This window comes from Zosterops lateralis, assembly GCF_965231275.1.
Source record: "Zosterops lateralis genome assembly, chromosome: 6".
NCBI classification, from domain to species: domain Eukaryota; kingdom Metazoa; phylum Chordata; class Aves; order Passeriformes; family Zosteropidae; genus Zosterops; species Zosterops lateralis.
This window is the reverse complement of record NC_139761.1, coordinates 58746583-58773282: the sequence shown is the minus strand read 5'-3', so window position 1 is coordinate 58773282 and position 26700 is coordinate 58746583. Positions and strand designations below refer to the sequence as shown.

At 60.6% G+C, this 26700-nt stretch overlaps 7 protein-coding genes across 13 annotated transcripts; 6 read left to right on the top strand and 1 right to left on the bottom strand.

Annotated features, from left to right (window-relative positions):
- The first annotated feature begins 200 nt into the window (after positions 1-200).
- LOC310910231 (membrane-spanning 4-domains subfamily A member 15-like) lies at positions 201-2180 on the top strand. Of its 2 annotated transcripts, none has more exons than XM_083862681.1 (6): positions 201-483; positions 694-813; positions 1013-1069; positions 1557-1712; positions 1807-1926; positions 2066-2180. In XM_083862681.1, exons 1-6 carry the CDS (start codon positions 328-330, stop codon positions 2072-2074), a joined length of 618 nt encoding a protein of 205 aa, XP_083718807.1. In that variant the 5' UTR covers positions 201-327; the 3' UTR covers positions 2075-2180. The 2 variants fall into 2 exon arrangements, with proteins under 2 accessions (XP_083718807.1, XP_083718806.1); XM_083862680.1 differs by having other exon boundaries at positions 201-492.
- A 285-nt stretch (positions 2181-2465) lies between these two features.
- Positions 2466-4532, top strand: CCDC86 (coiled-coil domain containing 86). Its single transcript, XM_083863336.1, has 4 exons — positions 2466-2674; positions 2995-3124; positions 3456-3530; positions 4139-4532. Exons 1-4 carry the CDS (start codon positions 2481-2483, stop codon positions 4256-4258), a joined length of 519 nt encoding a protein of 172 aa, XP_083719462.1. The 5' UTR covers positions 2466-2480; the 3' UTR covers positions 4259-4532.
- Positions 4533-5099: 567 nt separating this feature from the next.
- LOC310910533 (acyl-coenzyme A amino acid N-acyltransferase 2-like) lies at positions 5100-7911 on the top strand. Of its 2 annotated transcripts, none has more exons than XM_083863334.1 (4): positions 5100-5172; positions 5845-6314; positions 6708-6910; positions 7256-7911. In XM_083863334.1, exons 2-4 carry the CDS (start codon positions 5852-5854, stop codon positions 7838-7840), a joined length of 1251 nt encoding a protein of 416 aa, XP_083719460.1. In that variant the 5' UTR covers positions 5100-5172; positions 5845-5851; the 3' UTR covers positions 7841-7911. The 2 variants fall into 2 exon arrangements, with proteins under 2 accessions (XP_083719460.1, XP_083719461.1); XM_083863335.1 differs by lacking the exon at positions 5100-5172 and adding an exon at positions 5179-5465.
- Positions 7912-8921: 1010 nt separating this feature from the next.
- ZP1 (zona pellucida glycoprotein 1) lies at positions 8922-13326 on the top strand. 2 transcript variants are annotated; one of them, XM_083863241.1, is made up of 13 exons: positions 8922-9204; positions 9404-9525; positions 9597-9693; positions 9805-11034; positions 11141-11284; positions 11373-11557; positions 11708-11805; positions 11969-12096; positions 12166-12355; positions 12430-12580; positions 12825-12909; positions 12990-13111; positions 13199-13326. In XM_083863241.1, the coding sequence occupies exons 1-12, from the start codon at positions 9045-9047 to the stop codon at positions 13106-13108; spliced, it is 2709 nt and encodes a 902-aa protein (XP_083719367.1). In that variant the 5' UTR covers positions 8922-9044; the 3' UTR covers positions 13109-13111; positions 13199-13326. The 2 variants fall into 2 exon arrangements, with proteins under 2 accessions (XP_083719367.1, XP_083719366.1); XM_083863240.1 differs by having other exon boundaries at positions 9597-11034.
- A 79-nt stretch (positions 13327-13405) lies between these two features.
- PRPF19 (pre-mRNA processing factor 19) lies at positions 13406-17353 on the bottom strand. Its single transcript, XM_083863242.1, has 16 exons — positions 17206-17353; positions 16891-17040; positions 16563-16639; positions 16351-16492; positions 16192-16265; positions 16020-16082; positions 15892-15933; positions 15731-15805; positions 15535-15610; positions 15271-15380; positions 14977-15132; positions 14830-14899; positions 14564-14649; positions 14166-14336; positions 13950-14055; positions 13406-13858 (listed from the first exon to the last, which is right to left on the bottom strand). Exons 1-16 carry the CDS (start codon positions 17222-17224, stop codon positions 13761-13763), a joined length of 1515 nt encoding a protein of 504 aa, XP_083719368.1. The 5' UTR covers positions 17225-17353; the 3' UTR covers positions 13406-13760.
- Positions 17354-17479: 126 nt separating this feature from the next.
- Positions 17480-19656, top strand: TMEM109 (transmembrane protein 109). Of its 4 annotated transcripts, none has more exons than XM_083864211.1 (4): positions 17480-17573; positions 18348-18575; positions 18677-18779; positions 18858-19656. In XM_083864211.1, exons 2-4 carry the CDS (start codon positions 18363-18365, stop codon positions 19226-19228), a joined length of 687 nt encoding a protein of 228 aa, XP_083720337.1. In that variant the 5' UTR covers positions 17480-17573; positions 18348-18362; the 3' UTR covers positions 19229-19656. The 4 variants fall into 4 exon arrangements, with proteins under 4 accessions (XP_083720337.1, XP_083720336.1, XP_083720339.1 ...); XM_083864210.1 differs by lacking the exon at positions 17480-17573 and adding an exon at positions 17642-17704; XM_083864213.1 differs by lacking the exon at positions 17480-17573 and adding an exon at positions 17759-17868.
- Positions 19657-20374: 718 nt separating this feature from the next.
- Positions 20375-26602, top strand: TMEM132A (transmembrane protein 132A; the record flags this gene model as incomplete). The annotated part of the gene is made up of 11 exons (XM_083863243.1): positions 20375-20429; positions 21277-21485; positions 21565-22131; positions 22208-22563; positions 23197-23355; positions 23432-23624; positions 23694-23837; positions 23911-24113; positions 24337-24613; positions 24822-25013; positions 25092-26602. The coding sequence occupies 11 exons, from the start codon at positions 20375-20377 to the stop codon at positions 26130-26132; spliced, it is 3396 nt and encodes a 1131-aa protein (XP_083719369.1). The 3' UTR covers positions 26133-26602.
- Between the last annotated feature and the right edge of the window lie 98 nt (positions 26603-26700).

The window sequence follows — 26700 nt, the reverse complement described above, 5'->3', positions numbered from 1 at the left end:
TAAAGGGAGTCTTGGAGCATTCCAAGGGAAAAGCATTCAACCTTCCCAAAGCTGCAGAGCCCCGGGAGGGGTTCCCTGTTCCTTCCTCCCTCTTCCCCTGCAGGATTTTGGGAGTCTCCATTGGCAACGCCGCCTCATTGAGCAAGAGGGGCCTGACGAGAATTCCATGAGCGAGCTTCCCGCAGGGAGCAAAGGGCAGCGGGAGTGTGTCCCTGCCTGGCCACCACCTCCCGGGGATTTCGGACAGCAAAGAGGCGGTGGAGAGGAGGAAGAGGAGGAGGAAAGCACCTGGGAATTCCTTCAGCTTCCTGGGCTTGCTCCCAGGCCATGGCGACCACCACGGTGACCGACGCCGGCAGCGTCAGGATCATCACGGAGGTGATCCCGGCCACAGATCCCCGGGCGGCCCAGCTGGCCTCAGGCTCCCAGGCTCCTGCCAGGACCTCATTCCAAACACAAGGCTTCCGGAAGGCGCATCCCAAGGTGTTGGGGGTGAGACATGGCCTTTCTGGGGTACCAGCAGGGATCGGGGATCTGTGGGGATTGTCCTGCTGGAGGTTCTCCCTGGCTGGGTGGAGAGGAAATTGGGACAGGTGTCTCTCCCGGTTCCTTCCTGGCACTCTGATGTGGGATTTGGGTGGGATGTGTCTCACAGCAATGGGATCGGGATTCCTCTCCCTCATCCTTCCCCAGACTATCCACATCTTCTCTGGAATCATCCACATCAGCTTTGGGATCATCCTGACATTGTGGGAGCACAGGAACCCTTCCCTCCCTGTGGCCAGCGGGATCTTATTCTGGCTGGGGATCCTGGTAAGTTGGGATGAGGACATGGGAATCTCAGGGAGTCCTGGTGGACTGGGGACAATATCCCAGGGTCATCAGGTCTCCACTGACACCCCCCTGCCCCATTCTGGGGTGTCTGTGCATCCCTGAACTCAAGTTCCCATCTGGAGGGACACAGGGAAGGGTGCCTTGCTGCTGACACCAATTCCTGCTGTTTTCCAAGTAGCTCCTGGTCTCAGGCTCGTTGCTGGTGGAAAGTGAAAAAAGAGACAGCCCTGTTCTGGTAAGATCCAGGCTGGGAGGGACAACGTGTCCCCCCATTCTTTATGTCCCTTCCAGCAGCTGCCAGGACCCCTCCACAGCCTGGATTCATCCCACAGGCCAGCTTCCCTCTTGGGAAGTGCCCAGCTCTCCCACATGGAGCACAGGATGGGAGTTAGGGTCTGTGGGATGAGGGAGATGGGATGAAAGGTCCAGGAGACCCTCATGGCTTTGGAATCTCAGTGGGATGAGTGGGATGAAAGGTCCAGGAGACCCTCATGGCTTTGGAATCTCAATGGGATGAGTGGGATGAAAGGTCCAGGAGACCCTCATGGCTTTGGAATCACTGTGAGATGAGTGGGATGAAAGGTCCAGGAGAGCCTCATGGCCTTTGGAGTCACTGTGGGACAAAACTGGGTGGCTTCTCCAGGAGATCTTTGGCTCCAGTTGAACAATCATTGTGGGAAGCAGCCCTTCCCGGGGTCTGTGTCACCGGGTGCTTCCCGCAGGTCAAGACCTGCTGTGTGGTCAATGTGGGCGTTGTCCTGGGCACGCTGGTGGCCACCGGGATCCACGGCACGGCCATCACCCGCAACATGCCCGGCTGTGAGAAGCCCAGGCCCTTCCAGGCCCGCCCGGAATGGTGCGTCCACATGGAGGGCAAGGTACGGACACCCGGGATTGGGTGGGATGTTCAAGGATCCAGGTCTTGTTCGAGTGGTGGATCCTGGGGTATTCCCGTTCTCCTTCTCCTTGCAGATCCTGAGCAACGGGCTGGATTCCACCTTGGCGCTGCTTGGCCTGCTGGAGTTCTGCGTGGCCGTGGCGGTCCTAGCGTTCGGATACGATACGTTCCGGCAGCACACATACACCCAGCTGGTGAGGGAGGCGGGCATCCTCGGGAGTCCCCGGAATGCTCATCCCCACCCCTTCCTTCCTCCGAAGGGCCGCTCCAATCCGAGCGTTCCTGAGTGACTCCCAGAGATTTCCCTGGATTTCCGTGTTTTTGTTTTCCCAGGCGCCGTAGCCGCGGCCGAGCCCCGCACGTGGTGCCGCATCCCGGGGGGGTCCCTGATACCGGAGCCGCCTGGGATGCCCTCAGCGTGTTCGGTCCCCAATAAAGGCCTCTCCCCCAGCCCAGCCCGCGCATGTCTCGGGGGTTACTCGGGATGCAGGGGAGGGGGGGCTCGCCCCGGGTGGGTCTGGGGAGAGTTCGGGGGGTCCCCGTACCGGCGGCCACGGCGGTGGGCGGCCGTGTGTACCCGGCACAAAGATGGCGGCTGTACCCGGCACAAAGATGGCGGCCGCCGCCGTGCGCCGAGGGTATTGCCCAATACAAAAATGACGGCCAGGGAGGCGCTGTGGCTTCGCACTTCTGAGGGGAGCGCGGCTCTGACGTCATCTATGTGCGACGCCGCGGGGCCGCGTGGATCATGGAGGGGGACAACGGAGGGACCCCGCGATCAGGACCGGGAGCGGCCCCCGAGGAGCCCGGCGGGGCCGCCTCGGCTCCGGCCGCGGCTCGGCGGCGGCGGAAAGGCGGCAAGAAGCGGCAGGAGGCGGTGGTGGCCATCCCGCGGGGCAAGCCCAAGTCGGGACGGGTGTGGAAGGATCCCGGGAAGAAGAGGTGGGCAGGAAGGCCCTAGTTTTTTTGGGGGGCTGGGCTCTAGAAGGATTTTTTTGGGGGTCATAAGGTGTGGGAGAATTTTGAGGGGGACAGGATTGTTTGGGGGGCTCTCGGGGCCTTGTGAGGGTGTTCCGGAGGTATCCATAGGCTTTAGGAAGGATCCAGACAGGGATGACTTGGAGGAGTTGCCGAGGAACTGAGGATGCCGTGGGATGCTCCGAGGTTGGCGGAGTTTCATGGAATTCTGGAGAGGAGCTGGAGTAGCCCCGGCTGCATCCCGGGGGGTTTGGGGAGCTAACACCTCCCGTATGCCCGCCCAGGTTCTCCCACATGATCCAGGACAAGGCGCTCCGCAGCTCCTGGGCGCGGAAAATGAAGGAGAGGCAGGAGAAGAAGCTGGTCCAGGAATTGGCACGGCAGCTGGAGGAAACAAAGCAGAGGGAGAAAGAGGTAACGGGGCTCGGGAGCTGGGGAATTCCTGTCTTTCCCAAGCTCCATCCCGTGTCTCTTCCCTCTTCCTGGGCATCAGAGCTGTGGCAGAGTCCAGGAAAAGAGCAGCTGGGATGGAGAATTCCCTGTCCTGGTGCCAAATCCAGTCACTGACGGTCACATGCTCCAAGTCACTGACTCGGAATAAACTCTCTGGGTCAATTCCAGCCTCACCCGGGGTGGAAAAGCTGCTGGAATGACAGATTTCACACTTGGGTGGGCACTGGCGCTGGTTTGGGTTTAATCCCAGAGGAAGGGATCCACAGGGAATGTTTTGGTGCTGCTCCCACAGGAAAAGAAGCGGCGGCGGGAGGAAAACCTGAAGCGGCGCCTGGAAAACGAGCGGAAAGCCGAGGTTGTCCAAGTGGTGAGTCCCCTCTGCCAGCTGGGAACAGCACTGGGAATACCCCACAACCTCCAGCCCCTTGTGGATCAGCCTCTAGTCTGCTCCAGTTCCTCTCCCTGTCTCCATCTTTGGAGGATACTGGGAGGACTGGGAGAATTCCCAGGAAAGCTGGGCACACTGGAAGTGTGTCCCCTGTGTTCTCCCAAGCTTGGGAACACAGAACTGAGGGATAATGGGGTGGTAAAGCAAGGAAAATACCTCACTGATGGGGATCCACGTGGGAAAATCATGGCTTTTCCATTGGGAAGAGATCTGGGAGGTCGGGGTGGATGTGGTGGAGACCTCCCTCACCTGTGGGTGAGGATGGGGTTCGTTTTGGGATAAATCCCCTCCTGGAATCCTTGGTGGTGGCAGGCTGGGAGCCATCCATGCCCATCCTGCCTCATTCCCACATTCTGCTCTACTCCTGGAAATGCTCCAGGACAGGGCTTGGAGCAACCTGCACTAGTGGAAGGTGTCCCTGCCCATGGCCAGCAGCGGAACTGGACCATCCTTAAGGTCCCTTCCAACCCAAACCCTTCCAGGACCCTATGATTCCATGAAAACCCCTCTCTTTTCTCCTTTCCCAGATCCGGAACCCCCTGAAGCTCAAGAGGGCCAAGAAGAAGCAGCTGAGGCGGGTGGAGAAGCGTGATACGCTGGCCCGACTCCAGAAGGCTCCTGTGAAGCGCAGCACGGCCACGGAATGAGGCGGGAATCGGGATACTCCCACACCTGGGGTTCCTATGGATCCTTCTCCTTTCCAGGGGTTTTTCCTCACTTGCCAGGCAGGAATCGCTGCCAGGACCCTCAGTGTTGGACAGACAACAGGACAGAGCTGAGGGGGTGTGTTCCACAGGAACCAGCTGCTGGATCTCCCAATCTTTATGGAATCAAGATGTTGCCGGAGCCAGAGGCTGGAACAGAACTTTGCTTTCCCAATTTTGCCTTTTCCTTATAACAATGAATAGGAACTGAAGCAGATTCGCTTCCAATGGCTCTGGGGACTTTGTGGCTCCAGCTGGGGCCTTCCCTAAGGCATTCCTAGCATTGGAGTGTGCCGTGGCCCTTCATTCCTTGCAGTTCCCCTTTCTCCAAAGAGGGAATTCCCATTAGGAAGGAGCCCTGGAACCTGTCAGCAAGGATTGTGTCACACACTCTCCTGGGGGGGCAACACTGGGAATTTGCTGGGGACTGGAAGTTGGAAATCCACGTGGATTTCTTAACATTCCTGGGTTTTTTTGGTCCATGAACACCCCTTTCTGCATTCCTGGGGAGGGATGTGGCTGTGAGCTGGGATGGGGGTGACAAAGGAGTGCCCTGGGTGGAAAATGGGACTGCAGGAATCAGTGCGAAGCCCTGGGACGGGAATGCAGGGCCCTGGAGCTTCATCCTGGCATGACAAATTGGGGGGGCCCTCAGAATTAGGTTGGAGTGTCCCATCCATGTCCAGGATGCGGGGGGGGGGGGCCACAGGGAAGGTTCGGGGTGCGGCCGGTGCCAGCCGGGCACGGGGTCATGGGACAGGAGGGCTTTGCCCTTGCCATTCCCAGGTTAATGATTGCCAAGGAATCCTAGAACCTCTCCCTCTGCAGAGCCCACGGCCCAGGCTTTGCCCAGAGGGGTAAGAGAAGGGGAAGCTCAAGGCTCCGGGGGCTGAATTCCTGGTGGGAGGGATGTGGGAGAGCCACGTGTCTCCTTCCCGGGGCTGGACTGGGGCCGACATCCCTGTTCCCAGCCTGCCGTGCTGCACGGAGAGGGAGCGGGGTGCCCGCGGGATTGGGGGGGCTCCGAGCCCCTGGATCCTCACCCTGCTCCGGCCCCGGGGTGGGGGAGGAGGATAAGGAGAGGAGACGGTGGGTGCTGGGAATGCCGGGGCTAGGAGACACATGGAAAAAGGGGTGTCCCGGCTGCTAGGTGAGTTTTGGGGCGGGGGGATTGGGGTCAGAGGATGGGAGGTGGTGAGGAAGGAGGGGACGGGGCAAAGGGAAGGAGGGGATGGGGACACGGAAGCAGAGGATGAGGATCACGGAAGGAGAGGACCAGGAAGCGAGGGAATAAGGACCAGAGAAAGAGGGGACAAGGACCACGAAAGAAGGGACAGGGACCACGAAGGGATGGGGACATGGGAAGGAGGGATAGGGACCGGGAAGGAGGGATGCCAGCAGAACTATCTGGACCACAAACCCCATCCTGGGTGTCCCCCGTGAGGATCCCTGGGGACAAGCCCCTGCGGCCAGCCTCCTCCTGGGCGTGGCAATCCCTGTGGGGCACTCAGGGTGATTTCCATTCCTAGGTGCACCATGGTGGAGGTGACAGTGACACCGCAGTCCTCGCTGGCCGACCGGCCCGTGCAGATCCGGGTGCGGGGACTGCCCCCATCCCAACTTGTCACCCTGCGGGCGTGGCTGAAGGACGAGCAGGGAGAGTGCTTCCAATCCCGCGCCTTTTTCCGTGCCGACGCAGCGGGAGAGGTGGATCCTGGGCGCCATGCCGCGGTGGGGGGCAGCTACTCCGGGGTCTGGCCCATGGGGCTCTTCTGGTTCCTGCAGCCCGATACCCTTTTCCGACGGCTGGTCAAGCGGGATGTGGCCGGCAGCCCCTTCCGCGTCCGGCTGGAAGTGTTCGATGGGCTCTGCCTGGGCACGGATCCCGGGGAGCAGCCGCTGGCATCCTGCGAGGCCGAGCGGTGGTACGTGGGGCCCGGCGTGCAGCGGGTGCCCATCCATGAGGGAAGGGTCCGCGGCGCCCTCTTCCTGCCTCCTGGTGAGCGTTGGGGAATTCCGGGATATCGAATCTTGGGACTTGCAGGATGCTTGTTCTTGGGAGCCCTGCGGTGCCCAACCTTGGGAACCCTTGGGATAGCTAGATGGTGTTCCTTTGGGAGCCTGGGATACTGATACTGAACCTTGGGATCCTGGAGATGTCAAGTGTTGGAACCCATGGGAAACAACACTGGGACTCCTGGGATGGTAACCCATAGGATTCCTGGATTGCCCAGCCTTGAAATCCCAAACTTCAGGATCTTGGGATGCCGAGCCTCAGGACTCTCAGGATACTGGATCTTGTGCCCCCTGGGCTGCCCAACCACAAAACCTCTGGGATACAGGACAGCGCCAGTGGCTCCCTATCCCTGACATTGTCCCTGTCTCCTTGCAGGTCCAGGCCCCTTCCCTGGGGTCATTGACCTGTTTGGGGGTGCGGGGGGGCTGATTGAGTTCCGGGCGGGGCTCTTGGCCAGCCGGGGCTTTGCCGTGCTGGCCCTTGCCTTCTTCGCCTACGACGACCTGCCCCGAGTCCTGGCCCAGCTGGACCTGGAATATTTTGAGGAAGCTGCAGAGCTGCTCCTCCAGCATCCCAAGGTAAGTCCTGGAACATGGAGAAAGGCACCTGTGAGGCAGGATGTGCTGGGGATTGGGGACAACCTGGTGAGCCGGATGTCCAGGTGACCAGGGATTGTTCTGGGGACCAAGGATTGTCCCAGGGACATTCTCATCCTGGTGAGCAGGATGTCCAGGTAATGTCCAGGGTAATGTCCCAGGGTTGTCCCGAGCACTAGGAGTGTCCCAGAGACTGGAGATATCCCAGGGAGACGGATGTCCTGGCAACTGGGAATATCCCAGGAGGACATCCTTGTAATGTCCTGTCCCAGTAAATGTATTATCCCTGTGTATTATCCCAGCTGGCTCCATTTCCTCTTCCTTCAGGTCCGAGGCCCTGGCCTGGGCGTGGTGGGTGTCTCCAAAGGTGCAGAGGCGGCCTTGGCCATGGCCACCTTCCTGCCACAGGTGGTGGCCACAGTGTGGATCAACGGAACAGCCTTCCTGCACGGAAACCCGCTGGTCTACAAGGATCTCCGCATCCCTCCCATTCCCTACTGCGTCGAGCGCGTCCTGTTCACCGAGGTGGGAGCCATGGACAACTCGGCCATCTTCCCTGACCCCCGGGATCCCGTCTACAGTGCCTCGGCCATCCCGGTGGAGAAGATCCGGGGGAGGGTACTGTTTGTGGTGGGAGAGGCCGACCGCAGCTTCAACAGCAAGCTCTTTGCCGAGCTGGCCCTGGCGCGGATGCCGCCGGAGAGCGGCCGGATCCTGTCCTACCCCGGCGCCGGGCACCTGATCGAGCCCCCCGGATCCCCCCTGTGCAGCAACTCCAGTATCCGGGGCACTCCCAGGCCGGTGGCATGGGGGGGAGAGCTCCAGCCCCATGCTCGGGCCCAGGAACATTCTTGGCAGGAGATCCTGCAGTTCTTGGAGCTGCATCTGGGGTCGGTGTCTGTGAAGCTGTGAGGTGTGGGGAAAAGGGGTTGGGGTCACCAGGGTTGTCACTGCAGGGAATAAAGTGTCACTGGTGCCTCCTGCCTGTGCTCCTTGGGGGATGATGTGTGCGACAAATATTGGACACAGATTTAGGAGATACATTGGAGATACTTGGGAGATACATAAGATACATTGGATACATATGGGATATGTATCAGTTACATATAGGATATATATTGGCGATGTGGGATATATATTGGATATACACCAGATATAAATTGGACATATAGGATATATGTTGGATACATATGGGACATAAATAGGATACAGAACAGACAGCTCAGACGTATATTGGACATATATAACACATATTTAATACATTTATCAAACATATATATCTATAGAGCATATATCGGGCACATATAGAACATATGCTGGCCATATATCAGCCCAGCTGTGGCTGTGGGGACACACTGCTCTCCCTGCAGCTGCCCTCACTTCCTGAGGAGGTTTGAGGCAATCACATCCAGCCCCTGGCTCCTCATGCCCTCCTGCCAGGATCTCTGTGCTCCTGGGAGCTGGTGGGAGCCCATTCCCACACCCAGGGCATGGGACAGGGAGTGGCTGTGACCGGCATTCCAGGAAGGGTGGGGAAGGGTGAAGTGGTTTAAGCCACAGTAAAGATAAATCCCAGAAGGGAAACTTGGGGAAAGGGAGGCAGAGGGAATGCACATGGAGGACTTTGGATTCCCTGTGGCATTGCCAGCTGGGCACAGCAGGGATTTGGAGTAACTGGCTCATTCCCAGTCCCTCAGATGCCACTGGGGCCATGCCACTGTGTCCCCTGGTCCCATGGCTATTCCAGGAGTGGCGTGTCCAGATGTCACAGCTGTCCCCACTGGCTCTGGGGAGGTGGGCACACACCAGCCTTCTCCTTTCCCCCTGGATAACTTGATCCAGCTGGGCATGCTGCCCGGCACCAGTTCCTTTCCTTGTTCACTGGGACAGTCTCCAAGTGCCTGGGATAAGCTTGGCTTGTCCCTGGTCACCGTGACACGGCCTCAGGAGGTGACCACAGGGCTGGGGCACTGAGGTCACCAGCAGCACGGGAGCGAGGAGCCCTGGGCAGAGCTCATCCCACGGGATCAGCTGATCCTGATACCCCCCCCCGCACCCCAGCCACCTGGATATAAATCCACACCGCAGAACCCCGTGCTCCGCCTGTGTCACCGCCATGGGACGGAGCTGCTCCTTCCTCCTGCTCCTCTTCCTCCTGTTCCCATGGCCCAGAGCCACCGAGGCACTCCTGCAGTACCGCCACGACTGCGGAGAGTTGGGAATGCAGCTTTTAGTCCTCCCACCCCACGGCCGCACTGTCCGCTTCAAGGTTCTGGGTGAGTGGGGGGACTCCCTGAATCCCCTTGGGGTGCTGGATCTCTCTGGGATTCCCCCCAAAGCTGGAGTATCCAGCTATCATGGTGGAGGTATCCTAATGGGATGAGCCCAATGGCTTGGATGAGCTGTTGCTGCTGCCCGGGGGGGTTTCCATGCACCTGGATGTGTCACTTCCCTGTGTCCATGGTGTCCCCCCAGACGAGTTTGGCTCCCGTTTTGACGTGGCCAACTGCTCCATCTGCCTCCACTGGCTGAATTCCAGGGAGGATGGCTCTGTCATCTTCTCCTCGGGCTACAAGGGCTGCCACGTCCTGTTCAAGGTGACACTCCTGTCCTCTCCGCGGTCCCCTCCAGCAGGATGGGGGTGACTGTCCCTTGTGTCCCCCTGCAGGAGGACCTCTACATCCTGCGGGTGCAGCTGGAGGAGCTACTGTCCAGCGGGATCCCCGTCACCTCCTATGAGGTCAACATGACCTGCCCCAAGCCAGGTGCCTCTGAGATACTCCCAGATGGAACACGGGAGCAAGCCCGGGACAGCGGAGTCCTCATCTCCCACACTGGCCTGCACCAGGTCTCCGAGTCCTCTCTCACCCTCGCAGAATCCCAGCTCACATCCCGAGATCACTTGGAGCAGGTTCACACAGTGGGACAGTACCAGCCCAGCTCAGTGCTTCCTGGAATCCAGCACCATTCCAATCCAGCTCACCCAGGGCTTCTGTCCCAGCCTGGTAGGGTTCATCCTGTCACCCAAATCCAGGGAACCTTCATCCGCCCGGGAGTGCAGTCCCCCCAGCCTGGGGGCCAGAGCCAGCCAGGGATCCTTCGCCCAGTGCTTGTATCCCAAAACCATCCCAGTTTGATGCATTCCGGGGGTCAGACCCAGCCAGGGCGCCTGCATCCAGGCTTTGTATCCCAAAACCAGCCTGGGATGGTGCATCCTGGGGGTCAAAACCAACCAGGGATTCGCCCAGGGTTTGCATCCCACAACCATCCTGGGAGTCAAAACCAACCAGGGATTCGCCCAGGGTTTGCATCCCAAAACCAGCCTGGGGGTCAAAACCAACCAGGGATTCGCTCAGAGTTTGCATCCCACAACCATCCTGGAGGTCAAAACCAACCAGGGATTCGCCCAGGGTTTGTATCCCAAAACCATCCTGGAGGTCAAAACCAACCAGGGATTCGCTCAGAGTTTGCATCCCACAACCATCCTGGAGGTCAAAACCAACCAGGGATTCGCCCAGGGTTTGTATCCCAAAACCAGCCTGGGGGTCAAAACCAACCAGGGATTCACCCAGGGTTTGCATCCCACAACCATCCTGGGGCTCAAAACCAACCTGAGCAACTTCGTCCAGGGTTTGTATCCCAAAGCCCTCCCAGGGGCCAAAACCAACCTGGGCAACTTCATCCAGGGTTTGTATCCCAAAACCCCCCCAGGGGACAAAACCAACCAGGGCTTCGCCCTGGGCTTGTGTCCCACAACCAGCCTGGCTTGACCTCCACCAGTGCTCAGACTCCAGCAGGATTCCTGCGGCCAGGAGCTCAGCCCCCAAACCAGCCAGGAATATCTCGTCCCAGTCATCACTCCAACTCCCAAAATGGGCTCCAGGGCCACACTGGGCTGCTCCATCCTGGCCATCCCAGCCCGGCTTTGGTGCCCCCAGGACTCTCATCCTGGCCAGGTTTCATCAGCCCTGGATTCCAGGCTCAGCCCCAGCCAGGCCTGGGACGCCCAGGGCTGCAGCCCCAGCCTGGATTGCTGCATTCTGGGATCCACTCCCAGCCCAGTCTGCTGCAGTCCACAGCGCTCTTCTACCCCTCGGCAGGGGCAGGTGAGGTGGGAAGATGGGATGCAGGGAGGCTGGGACAAAGGGAAACAGCCTCAAGGTGCTTTTCCAACCCACGTTCCATGCTGTGTCCTTCTCTGCTTCTCGCCAGGAACGCCGCGGACACGGGAGCAGTGCCAGGTGCCGGTGGGCCGGATCCCTTGCGTGGCTCCACAGGGACGGGATGGATGCCTGCAGGCAGGATGCTGCTACGATGACATGGACCGTACCACACCCTGCTATTATGGAAATACTGGTAGGACACCCGGAGGCACATCCCAAAATCCCTGCCTGGCGCTGGGAGAGGGTGCTCAGGGTGACGGAGCCTCTCTGCGGCATTGCAGCCACCGTGCAGTGCCTGCTGGAGGGACACTTTGTCCTGGTGGTCCCGCGGGGAATGGTGACCCAGCCATACAACCTGGACAGCGTGAGGCTGGCCAGCAGCCAGGCGGGATGTGAGCCCCTCCACGTGTCCGAGGCCTTTGTCATGTTCCGCTTCCCGGTCACCCATTGCGGCACCACCGTCCAGGTAGGGCGGGAAAACCCCGGAGAACCCCCAGGATGCTCCCAGTCCCTCCAAACCTTCAGGATAAAGGACTCATGTACATGCTGCCTCCAGCCTCAAATTCTGACCTGTGTATGCCCCAGGATGTTTCCCATTCCAGTGTTCCTTACACAGGTGGTGGAGGACAGGCTGATCTATGAGAACCAGCTGATCTCCACTATCGATGTCCAGGGATCCCCCCGTGGCTCCATCACTCGGGACAGTGTCTACATGTAAGGGAAGAGGGTGGAAAAATCGAGGCAGGGAGCCTGGATTCCCCCTTGGACGAAACCAACCTTCACTCCCGCCACATCCCTGGTGGTGTCCCCACAACTTGGGCTAAGGGGGCTGATGGAAGATTTGGGAGTCTCCCACCTTTCTCTCCCTTTTCCCCAGTCTCCATGCTCGGTGCATCTACAACTCCAGTGACCTCCTTCCCTTGGGAATGGAGGTGGCCACACCCCCCACAGCCGCCCCCTTGGCCATGCCGGGCCCACTGGGGCTCCAGCTGCGGATTGCCACTGGTGAGTGTTCCTTATCTCCCTCCCTATCCCGTTCCCCATCCCACTCAACCCCTCCCAACATTCCTGCAGATGAATCCTACAGCTCCTACCACCCTGTGGGTGACTTCCCCCTGGTGAGGGTGCTCCGGGACCCCATTTATGTGGAAGTCCGGCTGCTCCAGAAGACGGATCCCAATTTGGTGCTGGTGCTGCAGCACTGCTGGGCCTCCCCTGGCTCCCATGCCACATCCCAGCCCCAGTGGCCCATCCTGGTGGAGGGGTGAGTGGAAAAGGATGGGAAGATGGAAGTGAGGTGGGCTCACTGTGCTGACAGTGTCCTTGTTTCCTGCCCAGGTGTCCCTTCCAAGGGGACAACTACAGGACGAGGCTGATTCCAATGGGTCCGGCCTCTCCGGAGCTGCCCTTCCCAAGCCACTACCAGCGCTTTGTCATCTCCACCTTCACCTTTGTGGAGTCCCCTGAAATGGCTGTGCTGGAGGGGGAGGTCAGGGGGATCCCCATGAATCCCTGTTGGGAATGCCTCAGTGTTGGGAATCCCTCATCCTAACATCCCCAAACCCCAAACTCACCCCAGCACTAACCCTGCTTTCAGCTGCCCACTCTCTTCCTGTTGGGAAGCTGCTTTTGGGGTGTTCCTCAAAGCTTGTGGATGTTCTTGGGGGTCCCTTCAGGCTTGGGGACCCTTTCTGGGGGCCCTCAGGTGACACTGGCATTCCTGTGGCTCCCAGGTGTACATCTCCTGCAGTGCCTCTGTGTGCCACCTGGCCCAGCCAGAGCCCTGCCGACCCTCCTGCCAGCTGGGAGTGCCCTCACGTGAGTCTGGGAGCCTCCAGGGATTTGGGAAGACCTCTACACGTCCCCCTCTTCCCAAGCCAACCTGTTGTTCCCCACAGGAGTGCGGAGGTCTCCGGGAGACAGGAGGACAGGTGACAGCATGGGGACAGTCACATCCCAGGGATGCATTGTCTTTCCTGAGGTTCCCAAGAGAGGGGGAGCTCAGCAGAGAGGCTGAGGGGTGAGTGCCTTCTGCTCCCTAAAAGCCCCTTCATTCCCAACCCCCTTCCATCCCTTAAAGTTATCTCCTCTCCATCCCTCTTCACAGCTCCAGCCTCTACCTGGATGGCGTTGGATGTCTCTGGGAAAGCTGGAAAAATAAAACTAGTGCAGAGCACGGCTCTAAGGGTTGTTTGTCCTTAGGATAGAAGGATAGAGGGTCTCTAATCCCCACTCCAAGCTGGCAGCAGCCACAGCCCCCCAAATCCCACCCTGCTATACTCCAGCCCTTCACAGGAGCCCTTTCCAGCTGGGATGACAGGGAAGAAGTCTTTATTTCCATACTGAAACTGAGTAACTCCTTACAAAACTGCACAGTCCTCCCTCCATCCACACATCCTGGCCTCAAACTTCCACCAGCATGGGGATTGGGTTTTTTTTTGTCAAACCAGTTACAAGCACAAAACAATCTAAAGGCAAAAAACACACGGAATTGGGAAAAAAACCTAAACAATAAATTCATGAAGCACAGGGAAGGCAACGTCTGACTTCCCTTGCGCCAACAGCTACAACAGGGGAGGCTTGATAATCCCACCTGGATAATCCCACCTGGATATTCCCACCCACCTCCCACCTCAAATGCCAAAAAAATCCCAGGCCCACTTCCAGGGCTACAGGCTGTAGAACTTGAGGCTCCGATCCATGCCTGTGGAAGCGATGAACTTGGCATGGTGGCCAAAGGCCACTCCAGTGGTCAGACCACTGTGCTCTGTGGATGGAAAACAATCCACGGTCACAATTCTGAGCAGATTTGTCCCATTCCCACTCCAGCCACTTCCATGATTCCCACAACCCCTCACCTGTGAAATGGAGGATCTCTGTCCACTGCTTGCAGATGTAGACCTGGACATCCGTCCCGCCCAGCGCCAGATAGGTCCCGCTCTGGTCGAAAATCAGGGATTTCACCTATGGAAAAGAATCACAACAAGGCGCTAAAAAAGCTTCCGATGGTTTTTTTGGGATGCCCCAAGCCCTGGAGCACAGAGGCCGTGGGGGGAAAAAGGGACACCACACACCTCAAAGTTGTTATCCAGCTGCAACGTCTTGAAGTTCTTGAGCTTCCTCAAATCCCAGAGCTTGACGGAGGAGTCGTCGGCGGCCGTGGCCAGGTAGTACCCATTCTCCGAGAAGGCGATGCTGGTGATGGGCCCGGAGTGTCCCGGGAAGTTGGCCACGTTGGTGCGTTCCTGGGGACAAGGGGGTCAGAGGGCACTTCAGCACTGGGATGTGACATCGTTCCCAAAGGACCTCTGGGGTCACGGTGTCACCAGCGGCTGCTCTGTAGCTGGAATCTTGGGATTTTTGGAGGAACCTCCAAAATCATTCCTCAAAGTCCTGCTCCTTAGGATGATCCCCAAACCAAGCTCAGACCCTTCTCAAACCTCTGTTCCCACACATTCCCATCAGCCCTTACCTTCAGATCCCAGATCTTGATTTGGGAATCCATCGTTCCCGTCCCAAAAATGAGCCCATCTGGATGGAACTGGGCACAGGTGAGAGCTGCAGAGACAATGGGAGAATCAGACACTTGGGAAGACTCCCAAGAGGGTTGGGAAGACTTGGAAAGTTGGGAAGGCTCAAGAGGGTTGGGAAGGCTACCAAGACCCCTCCAAAGGAGTTCCCACGAACTCCAGGAGCCAAGGGATGCCCAGAATGAGGATAACCAACTCCAAGGCTTACCACATCCAGAGCTCTCATCCGTCACTTTGGTGAGGACACGGCCTGTCTGGATATCTGAGAAAGCCCAGTACTGGGAGAGAAGAAAAGCATTGGATATGGAAGAGGTGGGAAGCAAAGGTGGGATCTGTGGGATGGGTAGGGATTCACCTGGTCATCCGAGGAGCTGAGCAGGTAATCACCCGTGGCATGGAGGCTGAGCCCGGTCACGGAGCCCTCGTGGGCACGGACCACCTGGACACAGGAGGCGTTGGGAACGGACCAGATCCGGATCGTGGCATCGGGAGAAGCCGAGAACACCAAGTCCTACGCAAGGACAACACCAGAAGGTTCACACGGGAAGAATCCACCTCTCCGAGAGCTCCCGGCAGGAGAGCCCACCAGAGGAGGTCCTGATATCCAGATCTGAGGCATCCTGGAAAGTGAGGGAAGAGCCAGACACACCTGGGATGGGTGGAAGACGACGCTGGTGACTTTCTTGGTGTGGCCCTTGAGCGTGGCCAGGATCTGCTCCGAGCTCTTGTCGAACACAATGACATTTTTGTCGGCTCCACCTGGAAAACCGAGTGGGAAGCGCTGGGATAGGAGTGTGAGGCCAACCAACTCCCAGTCCACTTGCCTTACGTCCCTTGTCCCCCTTCAAATTCCCAAAAACACAAAGAAAGAGACCCATTCCCAGGTGGGAAATCCCTGGGAAAGCTCCCTTACCAGTGAGGATCTTGTTGGTGTCGGAAGGACACAGATCCAAGGCAAGAATTCCTGGGATGCTGGCGCTGTGCAGCCCCTATGTGAGGGAGAACCCCAAATTAATGCCACAAGCAGCAAAACACTCCCAAATGGAATTAAGAAACAACTCCCAGCTCCACACAGAAATTTTCCAGTCCTTTCCCATCCCAGCACTCACCACATGTGAGGCCACCTGCCGGTACTTGCTGAGCTCCTCCGGCTTCACCAGCTCCTCCGGGACTGTCTTGCCCCTCTGGAAAAAACATGGACAACCATCAGCCTTTGTTGGAGCACGGCACATCGTAGCTCCCCCCAAAATCCTTAGAGAAGACCACTCACCTTCTTACGCTCTGTGGTCAGCACCGTCGCTTTGTCTTGGAGCTGGAAAATAAGAGAAGGGTGAGCACAGACTGGGAATTCTGCACTGGGAAAATGGAGAGGGCAACACGTGGACATGCTGCCCTTACCTTCTGGATGATCTCTGGGGTCATTCCCGCCAGCTCTCCCAGATCCATGGCCTCGCCAGTGCCCTGTGTGGCACAAAGAGAAGGGACACGCAGAGAGGGAATTTGGGCGCAATGCCAGGAAAGGGGTTGGCAATGAGCGGGAAAAGGACCATGATGGGGAGCAGGCACTCACGGCCACGTTAGGCTGCGCTGACGGCACCACCTGGGGCACGATGAGCCCGGCCTGAGGCTTCAGCGTGGCCAGAGCTGCAAAAACACAACAAGTTTAAAGAGGAAAACGGGATGAGCGCTTCCCAGTGCCCCTTCCTGGGAAGGCCGGGCGTCCTGTCACCTTCTCTGGCGGCAGTGACCTCCTTGGTGAGGCGGGCGATGACCCTGCAGGCGGCATCGTGCTGGTAGAGGGCGTGGGACAGCTCCTGGCGCGTGGTCTGCAGCTGCTGCCGCAGCGTGAAGCTGTGCAGCATCACAGCGTCCTGCCGGGAACAGCCGGGGTCAGCCCAGGAACAGCAGGATCCCGGCCCCGGCAGCGCCCCCAGCACTCACCCACTCGTCCTGCAAGGCCTTCAGGATGGCCGGGATGCTGGTGGCCGAGGGGGGCTTTGGGCGGATTGGGTGGGCGACTGCAAGAAAGACGGACAAATCATCCATGTCCTCCACGTCCCCACGGATCCCTGCACTCCCATCCCTCGGCGTTCCCATTTTACCATCCCTCCTCTGCCCCTCTCCTTCCCAGCATCTACAGCTGAGTTTGGCATCTCAGCCAAGCCCAAAACACTTCTGGCACCGCCATTCCGACCCCAGAGCCGCATCCCCCCCGAGAGTTGCTTTTCCCGGGAGAACCGTTTCCCTCCCCGTTCCCGATCCCCGGCACCTTTGATGTCGATGAGCTGCTCCTCGGACAACGGCTGGTTGTTGACAGGGTCGGTGCCGTTCTCAGCGATGTATTTCTCGATCAGCCGCCGCTCGTACACGTGGTTGGACACCGGCGACACACACGGGTGCTCCGGGACCTCGTTGGAAACTACGGGGGAAAGGGAAGGACATGATTAGACGGGAACGGGGGTTCGGGAAGCCCCTGCCCCGTGATCCCCGGGTGACCCCAGCTGTCCCCGCCCCGCGGCCCGGGGTCCCCCATTCGATAGCGCTCCCCGCCCCCCTCCCGCGGCCGTTCTCTCTCCGCACTCACTGGAGCAGATGAGCGCCATGGTGGAGGCCGGGCGGTCGCGGCGCTCCGGCTACGGCCCCGCTGTCCTTTCCGAGGCTGTTTCCGGTTCTCCTTTCCGGTCCGGGGTCCCGGTTCCGGTTCCGGTTGGCGCGCGCGACCCCCGCGCCGCTGCCGAGCGCTCACGCGGGCGCCGCCGACACCGGAACCGGAAGTGCTCCCGGCATCCCCCGCGCTCCCCCGCCGGCGGGAACGGCGCTTCCCGGCGTGCACCGCGCGCCGCCGACCGCCTCCGACTGTTACCATGGTGCCCGCGCACCCGGCATGCACCGCGGCGGTCCCGGGGACTACAGCTCCCAGCGTGCCCCGCGGCGGAGCCGAGGGAAGCCCCGGTGAGGGGGGGTCGGGGGGGGACCCCGGGGTGGAGGCTGGAATTCGGGGGAAACTGGGGGAAATTGGGGTGGGATCAAGAGGGAATGGAGGCAAAATGGGCGGGAGAGGCTCCAGGCGGGGCTTAGGCGGGGTGAGGGAGCCCTGGTGGGGGCTCCAGGGGGCGATCCCGGGGGTAGTTCGGGGATCCCGAGGAGTGGGGGGGGACAGTGGGAGGTGGGTACAGAGAGGCCTGGGGCAGATCCTGGAGATACGGGAGATCAAAAGGATCCTGGAGACTGCGGGGATCTGGGTGTGGTGCGCACAAAGAGATTTGGGGAGCCAGTGGACATTGGGGAGAGCCAGGGAAGACTGGGGGGATTTTGGGGATCGTGAAGGGTGGAGGGTGCTGAGGAGGGCGGGCACAGGGAGGATCGGGAGTTCCAGGGAAATGGGAGGAACTGGGTGGGGCTGGGCACACGGGGATTGGGGAGATCTCAGGGAGGAGTGGGGAGCACGGGGGGTCTCAGGGGTGGCAATGGTGGCTGTATCCTATCCCGGAGCGCCCCGCTCCCTCCCTTGGGAAGGGCTGCCCCCCCTTCCCAGCCAGGCCCGGTGCCCTTGGCTGTGTCCCGCTGACTCTGCTCTGTCCCAAAAATAGCCAGGACACCCAGGCCTGTGCTGAGGTGGGGCAAGGAACTGGGCTGTGGAGCTTCTGCCCTTTCCTCCTGATTAGGGAACCCCAAAACAGGCAGAGTGTCCCCTCCAAGCACCCCCACCTCTCTCTTTCCCCACAGATCCCAGGTTTCAGGATGAGGAGTGCCATGGGGCACCAGGTCCTGCTGGCCCTGCTGCTGTGGATCCCATTCCTCATGGGATCAGCAGGGGACGGAGCCAAGGATGGCCAGGAGGGATTCCGGGCACACACCACCACCTCGGATGACCTGCTGCTCCGGCTGGGGAGATCCACTTGGGACACCCTGGAAAGCTGGGTGGGACACCAGCCCCTGCAGATGGTGGCAGAGGTGGGATCCTGATTCCCAAACCTTTTCTGGAGTTCCTTGTGGAAGGACATGGCTGTCTACGCCCTCTTTTCCAATTCTCTTATCCCCATCTTTCCCTGCAGAGCCTCTCCACCGCCCTCTGGATTGTTTCCTCTGGGATCTCAACAGCCCTGACCACGCTCTGTGGGATCCTGGGGGATCTCCTGGCTGCTTCCCGCATCAACGGTGAGCAGGATTCACCCCGTGGGACAGCTCCAGTCCCCATTCCTGGTGCCACTGCTGACTCCCAGATCCCATTCCCAGGCCACCGGCTGGTCCGAGCGGCAGCACTGGCTCCCGGAGAAGTCCAGAGGGTTCTCCTGTGGGCAGTGGCCGCCCTCCTGGGATCCTGGCTGCTATCCAGGCTTCGAGGGCTGCTGCTCCCGCTGCTCCACGGGGTGAAGCTTTTCTTTTTCCTCGGAGCCTTCCTGCACGTGGCCACTTCCCGGGAGAGCCCCACGGTGCAGGCGGGAATGCTGCTGGGCCTGTGGGTGCTCTATGCCATCCTGGGCAGCCTGGTGGGATCTCCAGATTCCAGCAGGAAGCTCGACGCAGCCGTGCGGAGCCTGGAGTGGAAGGTGGAGGAGCTGCGGCGGCGCCAGAAATTTGGGGGCCCCCGGAACCGGGAGGATTGAGCCCCCCTAAAGCTTCCCCAAAGCTTGGCTACATTATCTCAAACATCCCAAGCATGTGTCACCCCTGCTCTGCTGAGCCCCCCATGCTCCCTCCCCTGCTTTCCGGTTTTCCTAGAGGTCGTGGGAGCCCCCCATCCCTCTGGGATCACCCCAAAATCGGGGACTATGCCTTGCAACACATGCCACAAGTGCCTTTACCCCAAAATCCCCCACAAGCCCCAAATGTGGGAGAAGAGCTCTCACATTCCCTCATTGCCAGGGATGTTGTTCCAGCCCAGCTGGCTTGGGGTGCCAAGGGGATCTCATTCCCCATCCTGGGGTCTCTGCTTGTTTTGGGGTCCTCCTACTGTCAGGTTTTGGGTTTTAAGCTGCTTTTTAAACGGTTTTGATAATGTGGTTTGGAATAAAGATGGATTTATCCAGCCTGACCCTGCTGCTTTCCCATGGGAAGGGGGTCAGGCTCAGAGCTGCCCCCCCCCCCCAGTCCATTCCGGTGTGAAGGGAGGAGGAGGAAAGGAGGAAGAGGAGGAGAAGGAGGGTGGTTTATCCAAGCCAGGGTCCCACTGCCCTCCAGCTGTTCCTGCTGTGATTCCCGCTCGCTCCGTGCCCCTGGCCTGGGATGTCCTTGTCCTTCCCATGTCCCCAGTATCCCTGGTGGAATGGGGAAAGATGGATGGTAACTGGGGGAAGAATTCCTGCCCTCCTGCCCTGCTCCGAGGGTACTCCGTGTGGCCTGGGGTGTTCGGTGCTGGGTGGGAATGGGATGAGGAGCAAGGATTGGGATGGGAATGGGATGAGGAGCAGGGATTGTGATGGGGATGAGGAAGAGGATGAGGAGCAGAGATGGGGAGTGGGACGAGGGTGAGAATGGGAAGCAGGGATGGTAATGAGGAATGGGCTGAGGATGAGAACAGAGAGCACGGCTGGGAATGAGGAGTGGTATGGGATGTGGCTCGGGCTGTGGAGTAGGAGCCGGAGCACCGGGTACTGCCGGGCTTTAGGACCCGGCGGGACGAGGCGGCGCCGGTGCCGGTCCCGCCCCGGCCCCATTGTCTGGGCGCGGGGGCGGAGGGACGGGAGGCACAAGGGGAGCGACGGGAGGTACCGGCGGCACCGGCACCGGCGGCATCGGCGGACGGACCGGCCATGGCCCCAGCGCCCCGGCTGGCCCTGCTGGCCGCCGCCCTGCTCTGCGCCCCGGGTAAGTGGGAACAGCACCGAGAATGGCATCGGGAGCGGCAGCTGGCACCGGGCACCGGCACCGATCCGACCCCGCTCCGCACCCCTCCCGCCGTCCTGCCGGGATCCGCTCCCGCGTACTCCCGCAATCCGGATCGAATCCTCCCTTTCCCCACGTTCAAGGTCCCTCCGTTCCGCCGGGATCCCGGGAGCCGGGGCGACCTCACCCCCTCCTCCTTCTTCCCGGCGTTTCCCGGGATCTGCGTCCCCCATTCCGCGGGGATCCGTATCGCCTCCATCGCCGGGGATCCCGAGGGGGTCACCCGGGGAACGTGGGATCCACTGGGATCTCGAGAGGGGAATCTCCTCCCAATCCCCACGGGAACCCGCCGCCCGAGGGACTCCCCTTCCCCCCGGATCCCGGGATCTGCCTCGCCTTTCCCCGTGCACCTGATCGCCCTGGTGGGATCAATTCCCGGCCGTGAGGAAGCCTGGCCCGGGCATCCAGGTGGGATCTGCTCCCTGTGATGAGGCATCCCTTTGATCAGGGCACCATGAGCCTGGATCCCACCCTGCAGGACATGTTTCCAACCCTCTCCCCATTGGGGAATGCATTCCCACAGGGAACAGTTGGGACTGGGGGAACTGAGTGGACTCCCAGTCCTGATGCAGGGATGGGATAACCCCGGGATGAGATAACCCTGGGATGGGGCAACCATGGCGGGGGTGACCTCAGAATGCGGTGGCCCAGGCAAGGGGTCACCCTGCGTGCTGCCACAAAGGAGGGCACAAAGACGCCCACTTGCCATCCCTGTGCACCCCATTCCCACTGTGTCCCTGCGGGATGTGACGCATCCTTGTCCTTGCAGTGAGGGGTGATGGGGACCCCCCGGATCCCGTGTTCCTGCCAGCGGAGCTGGAGGTCCTTGGGGTGTCCGAGTCCTACCGGCTGCAGAGGGTGGATCAGGACGTGGCCTCCAACTCTTCCCTGCACACCCACTCCGAGACATTCCTGCTGCTTCATGCTGGATCCCAGCCCCTGGTCCAGGCCACCTACCCCCCATTCAGCATCCACCAGGTAACCGGGACTCCTGTTTCCCCTGGGCCACCCCAGGGTGGGTGTCCCGGCCCCCACCACCATCCTGGTGTCCTTACAGGAGGTGCCCATGGAGAGCTCCTCCGGCTCAGCAGCTTGGGCCATCCGTGCCGTGTCTCTGGAGAGCTCTGTGTCCCATGCTGAGCCTGTGGCCCGTGTCCTCTTCCATCTGCATGGGCCTGACTGGATGCCTGGGAAGTGGGATCATGCCGGGACCCAGGATCATCCCAAGGACTGGGACCACCCTGGGGGCTGGGGTCACCCTGATGTCTGGAACCACGCTGGGGGTCAGGGTCATCCCAGGGACTGGGATCATCCCAGGGAGCAGGACTATCCTGGGGTCCAGGATCACCCTGGGGATCGTGACCCCAGGGACCAGGGCCACCCTGAGCAGCGGGACCACCGTGGAGTGTGGAACCACCCCAAAGACTGGCACCACCCTGGGATCCACGGTCACCCCAAACACTGGGACCACCCCAAGGACCAGGACCACCATGAGCAGCAGGACCACCCTGGGAACTGGGATTCCTCGAGGGACTGGGATCACTCCAGAGCTCGGGATCTCCCCTGTGTCACCCTCCACGCTCACCACCGCGGGCGGGTGGCCCGGGGGACGTGTCGCCTGCAGGTCAGTGCCACCCTGGGGACCCTGGGGACCCACAGCATCCCCCCAGCCTAATCCCAGCACCCCCTCTCCCTTGCAGGCCCCACTGGGCGTGTGCGTGGTGGAGCTGGAGATCCCTCCACGCTGGTTCTCCCTGGGATCCCTCCATTCCCACCAGAGCCGCCAGCGGGATTCCAACCCCTTGGAGCCTCTGGAGCGGCCAGAACCAGCTGAGCTGCGCTACAGTGTAGGGGAGTGCGGGAGTCAGGAGCAGGAGGCTCCCAGGTTCCTGGGAATGCTGGAGCTGCGGGCAGGAGAGCCGGAGCGGCGGCAGGAGGTGCGGCTGGATGAGAAGGTGCTGCTGCGTGTCCCCAATGTCCCCCTGCGGCCCGGGCAGCGCTTCACAGCCACCATCGCCCTGCACCACAACTTCACTGCCGACAGCCTGACCCTGAGGTGAGAGCAGGGACAACAGGGACACCGGGACAGTGTGGGACACTGTGTGACACTGTGTGACTGTGAGGGACACTGTGTGACAGTCAGCAAGACAGTGTGACAACAGTCTGTGACGTTGTGTGGTAATTCATGGCAGTATGTGACAACATTTAACACCATGTGCACTGAGTGACATTGTGTGACAGTGTGACTGATACTGTGTGACACCATCTGACAGGGATATGATACTGTGTGGCATTGTGTGACAGTGTGACTGACACTGTGTGACACCATCTGACAGGGATATGATACTGTGTGGCATTGTGTGACAGTGTGACATTGTGTGATGGTGAGTGACACTGTGATACCATTTGATGCCATTCTGACTGCAACTGACACTGTGTGACATTTTGTGATACTGTGTGACACCATCTGGTACTGTTCTGGCAGTGAGTGAGGCTGTGTGACATTGCATGACTGTGAGCAACACTGTGACATTGTGTGGCAGTGAGTGACACCCTGTGATTGTGAGTGACACTGTGGGACACTGTCTTGACACCATCTGACATTGCGTAACATTATGTGACACTGTTTAACACCGTGTGACACCTTTTGACACCACGTGACACTATCTGACACTGTTTGTCGCCGCAGGATCAAGGCCAAGAAGGGCCTGCAGGTGGTCTCTGCCCATCCCACAATTCCCAGCAGCTGGAGTGTGCACCTGGAGCGTTCCCGCAGTGCCAAGCACTCCATGGCCGTGGTGACGTGCCGGCGGCTCGGGGATATCCCTGCTGTCCCTGACAGCTCCAGGTAGGGAATATCCCAATACCCCAGTCCTGGTGGAAATTACGGGTTGTTCCACCCTGATCCCAGTGTGGTGCCGCAGGGTGTCCAAGCCGGCCGCGTTCCTGCACCTGGATGTGGCGGTGGAAAACAGGACGGGGGGGCTGGCGCCGGCGCGGCCCCTCACGTGGCAGGTGGAATATCCCGGCCAGGATCCTGAGGCGCAGAAGGACAAACTGGTCTGGGAGATCCAGGTGTCCGAGCGGGACGTCCGTGCTCTCGTCCCGCTGGTGCAGGTGGGTGCCCCCATCCTATTCCAGCCCTCCATCCCATGGAAGCGCCCCCTTATCTCACTGTGCTTCCAGGAGCTGGAGATCCTGAACACGGCGCCACTGACCGGGATCCCCCGCGTTATCCCAGTGAAACTGGTGGCTGTAGAAGCAGGGGGTGGAGTGTCCGAGCTCACAGATCCTATAGGATGCGAATCTGCTGACAAGCAGGTGCTGCAGGTGAGTCCTGCTGTCTCCTCATTATCCTGCTTCACCCTGGGAGATTCTCACGGAATTCCACATGCCCTTGCAGGTGTCGGATTCCTGCGACATGGTGTTCGTGGGGGGCAAGGAGAGCCGAGGGGCGCGGGGGGCCCGTGTGGATTTCTGGGTGCGCCGGCTGCGGGCAGAGCTGAGCTTCTCCGTCTGGGCTCCACTGCTCCCGCTCCGTGTCCAGCTGGGAGATCCCATCCTGGAGCAGCTCCGTGGCTGGAGACTGCCCGAGGGGCCTGACAGGTGAGGCCTACAGAATGAGGTGGGGAAAAGGGGGAGACAGGAATGGAGCTGAGACCTGCCATGTGTGGGGATGCATCAGTGAACCCCCAACACACTCCTGTGTCTCAGGATCCTCTTCACCTTGTCCTGGAATCCCTGTCACCCTGTCCTACAATCCCTGTTCCCCTGCCCCTGGGGAACCCCTTGTCACCTCATCCTGGGACTCTTATCACCCTGTCCCCAGTGCCGTGGTGGAGTCCGAGGACCCCTCAGAGGAGCCGGAGCGGCAGGCGCGGGGCTGCCGGCCCCAGTTCCAGCGCACGGCGCTCCGTGTCCTGGCACATTTTGTGGCCCACCCCCTGGATGGTGGCCGTCACCTGTCCTACCTGCCCGGCCCTGAGTGGCTCCTGGATGTCACCCACCTGGTGGCTGCCCAGACCCGTGTCCAGGACCCCCGTGTGGCCTCACTGGAAGCAGGGGCCGTTGTGGTGGGCCGGGAGCCTGGAGTCACCTCTGTCGAGGTAAACGGGGGTTGTTTGTGGGGAATTTGGGGGATTCGGGGGTGTGGGAAGGTTGCAGGGATGCAGCTGGGGGGCTGGAAATGATCACAGTGGGAGCTGGGTGGGATACAGGGAAGGAGGGAACTGAGGGGTTGGAGGAGCTGGCACAGGATGGGAAGAGGAAACAGTGGCCATGAGGAATCTTGGGGGACTCACAAGCTGCTTTCAGGTGCGCTCCCCGCTCTCCAACTCCATCCTGGGGGAGCAGACACTGGTGGTTTCTGAGGAGAAGGTGACAGTCACAGAGCTCCACACCCAAGTGGTGGCTGGGCTCTCCTTATCCCTGCGGACACAGCCAGATCATCCCGGCGTGGTCACCGCTACCGCCCTGGGGACACCCACACTACGGGCCCTCAAGCAGGTGAGACGGGTGGGGGGGGTCACCCCAGTCTTCCCGGTGTCCCCCAGACCTCTGCCATCCCACTTGTCACCTCACCAGGAAGCGACACTGTCCATCTGGTTGTCCTTCTCCGACCGCACGCTGGCCCCTCTGGAGCTCTACGGGTGGCACGATGTGGCCTTGACCATGACGTCCCTTGACCGCACCGTCGCCAGCGTCGGGGGGTCCCCTGGGGTCCCCGCTGCCCACCCGTGGGTAGTGGCTGAGGGGCCGGGCCAGGGGGCCCTGCTCCAGCTCAGCCTGCACCCCCCGGACCCGTGCCGGCGTGGGCGGCATCGCGCGGCCGCCCTGGCCACCGGCACCGCCTGGATCCAGGTGGGGATTCCCTCTCCCGGGAGCCCCCGGCCCTTCCCGCGGGCTGAGGGCGCCATGTCCGGGGAAGCGGTGACCGTGGGACGGAGGGACCCCGCAGGTGTGGGGCCGGTGGCCACCAAGCTCCAGGGGTCCTCCTCGGAGGAGGATGAGGAGGAAGGCTACAGACGCAACCATGCCGGCATGGAAGAGGAGGAAGAAGAGGAGGAGGAGATAGTGAAGGCTCCGGAGCGGGTGACTGACCTGGAAATTGGGATGTACGTGCTCCTGGGAGTCTTCTGCCTTGCCATCTTCATCTTTCTCATCAACTGCATCTTCTTCGTGCTCCGGTACCAGCAGAAGGAGCTGCCCGAACCAGGCGGGGCCCCCTCGGCCCCACAACCCCACAACTGGGTCTGGCTGGGCACCGACCAGGAAGAGCTGAGCCGGCAGCTGGATCGCCGGCAGCCGGAACCCCCGGCATCCCCGAGCCCGCCCTGTGGCTGCGGGGGCCCCCCGGGCTCCGGTGAGGACGGGGCTCCCCCCGGCTCCCCGGCACCACCGCCCCGCAAGGAGGGATCGGCTCCGGGAGGCGGCCGCAGGAAGCGGGTAGAGTTTGTCACCTTCGGCCCCCCTCGCGTCCCCGAGGAGCCGCCCCCGGCCGCCCCCCAGGTCCAGTCCATCCTGGTGGCCAGCGAGGATGACATCCGCTGGGTTTGCGAGGACATGGGGCTGCGGGATCCCGAGGAGCTCCGGAGCTACATGGAGAGGATCCGCGGCAGCTCCTGACCCCGAGGGGAGCGACTCCCGGACCCCCCAATTCCCGGGCAAACCAGTAAGGGCCCGACCTCCTCCCCGTGCCGTGCTGGGGGGACACCGACCCCCCTTCCCAGGGGGATGTGCCGGGGACCACTGGTGGCCTCCTGGGACTACCCCGAGGTGCCCACAGAGGGTGACGGGGGGGGGGTCTCCCAGCCCTGTCCTTACAGGGGCTGGATCCGGGGAGGAATTTGGGAAGCTCTTACTGCTTTGGGTCTCATTGCAACATGGTGTTCATAGTGGTGATGATGATGGTGGTGATGATTCCTGTGGTCTGATCCCGGGGAGGGATCCTGTGTCCCCCCCACCTTCACCCCGGCCACACATCCGTTTTGTACACATTTTTTATCGGGAACGCCCGGGAAGGGGCTGCCAGGGGCTGGTATTTATGGAAAATTTTTAATTCTGACGTTGTTACAAAAATAAAGTATTTAAAAAAAAAAATGGGATTCCCCTCTATGCCATCTCCTCTGATCCCGACACTGGGTCCCACCCTGCTCTCGTGGCAGTGCCAGGTTCCTGGGAATGGGCACATACC

Bases quoted from the DNA above. Each gene is read 5' to 3' on its own strand.
- LOC310910231 (XM_083862680.1), top strand. From the start codon at position 328: ATGGCGACCACCACGGTGACCGACGCCGGCAGCGTCAGGATCATCACG. The intron at 493-693 runs GTGAGACATGGC...ATCCTTCCCCAG, and splicing joins CGCATCCCAAGGTGTTGGGG to ACTATCCACATCTTCTCTGG. The intron at 1,070-1,556 runs GTAAGATCCAGG...TGCTTCCCGCAG, and splicing joins AAAGAGACAGCCCTGTTCTG to GTCAAGACCTGCTGTGTGGT.
- CCDC86 (XM_083863336.1), top strand. From the start codon at position 2,481: ATGGAGGGGGACAACGGAGGGACCCCGCGATCAGGACCGGGAGCGGCC. The intron at 2,675-2,994 runs GTGGGCAGGAAG...ATGCCCGCCCAG, and splicing joins AAGGATCCCGGGAAGAAGAG to GTTCTCCCACATGATCCAGG. The intron at 3,531-4,138 runs GTGAGTCCCCTC...CTCCTTTCCCAG, and splicing joins AAGCCGAGGTTGTCCAAGTG to ATCCGGAACCCCCTGAAGCT.
- LOC310910533 (XM_083863334.1), top strand. From the start codon at position 5,852: ATGGTGGAGGTGACAGTGACACCGCAGTCCTCGCTGGCCGACCGGCCC. The intron at 6,315-6,707 runs GTGAGCGTTGGG...GTCTCCTTGCAG, and splicing joins CGCCCTCTTCCTGCCTCCTG to GTCCAGGCCCCTTCCCTGGG. The intron at 6,911-7,255 runs GTAAGTCCTGGA...CTCTTCCTTCAG, and splicing joins TGCTCCTCCAGCATCCCAAG to GTCCGAGGCCCTGGCCTGGG.
- ZP1 (XM_083863240.1), top strand. From the start codon at position 9,045: ATGGGACGGAGCTGCTCCTTCCTCCTGCTCCTCTTCCTCCTGTTCCCA. The intron at 9,526-9,596 runs GTGACACTCCTG...GTCCCCCTGCAG, and splicing joins GCTGCCACGTCCTGTTCAAG to GAGGACCTCTACATCCTGCG. The intron at 12,581-12,824 runs GTCAGGGGGATC...TGTGGCTCCCAG, and splicing joins TGGCTGTGCTGGAGGGGGAG to GTGTACATCTCCTGCAGTGC.
- PRPF19 (XM_083863242.1), bottom strand. The intron at 15,133-15,270 runs GTGTGTCTGGCT...GTCCTTGCGTAG, and splicing joins TCGTCTTCCACCCATCCCAG to GACTTGGTGTTCTCGGCTTC. The intron at 14,900-14,976 runs GTGAATCCCTAC...CTTCTCTCCCAG, and splicing joins TCAGCTCCTCGGATGACCAG to TACTGGGCTTTCTCAGATAT.
- TMEM109 (XM_083864210.1), top strand. From the start codon at position 17,669: ATGGGCGGGAGAGGCTCCAGGCGGGGCTTAGGCGGG. The intron at 17,705-18,347 runs GTGAGGGAGCCC...CTTTCCCCACAG, and splicing joins CCAGGCGGGGCTTAGGCGGG to ATCCCAGGTTTCAGGATGAG. The intron at 18,576-18,676 runs GTGGGATCCTGA...CTTTCCCTGCAG, and splicing joins CCCTGCAGATGGTGGCAGAG to AGCCTCTCCACCGCCCTCTG.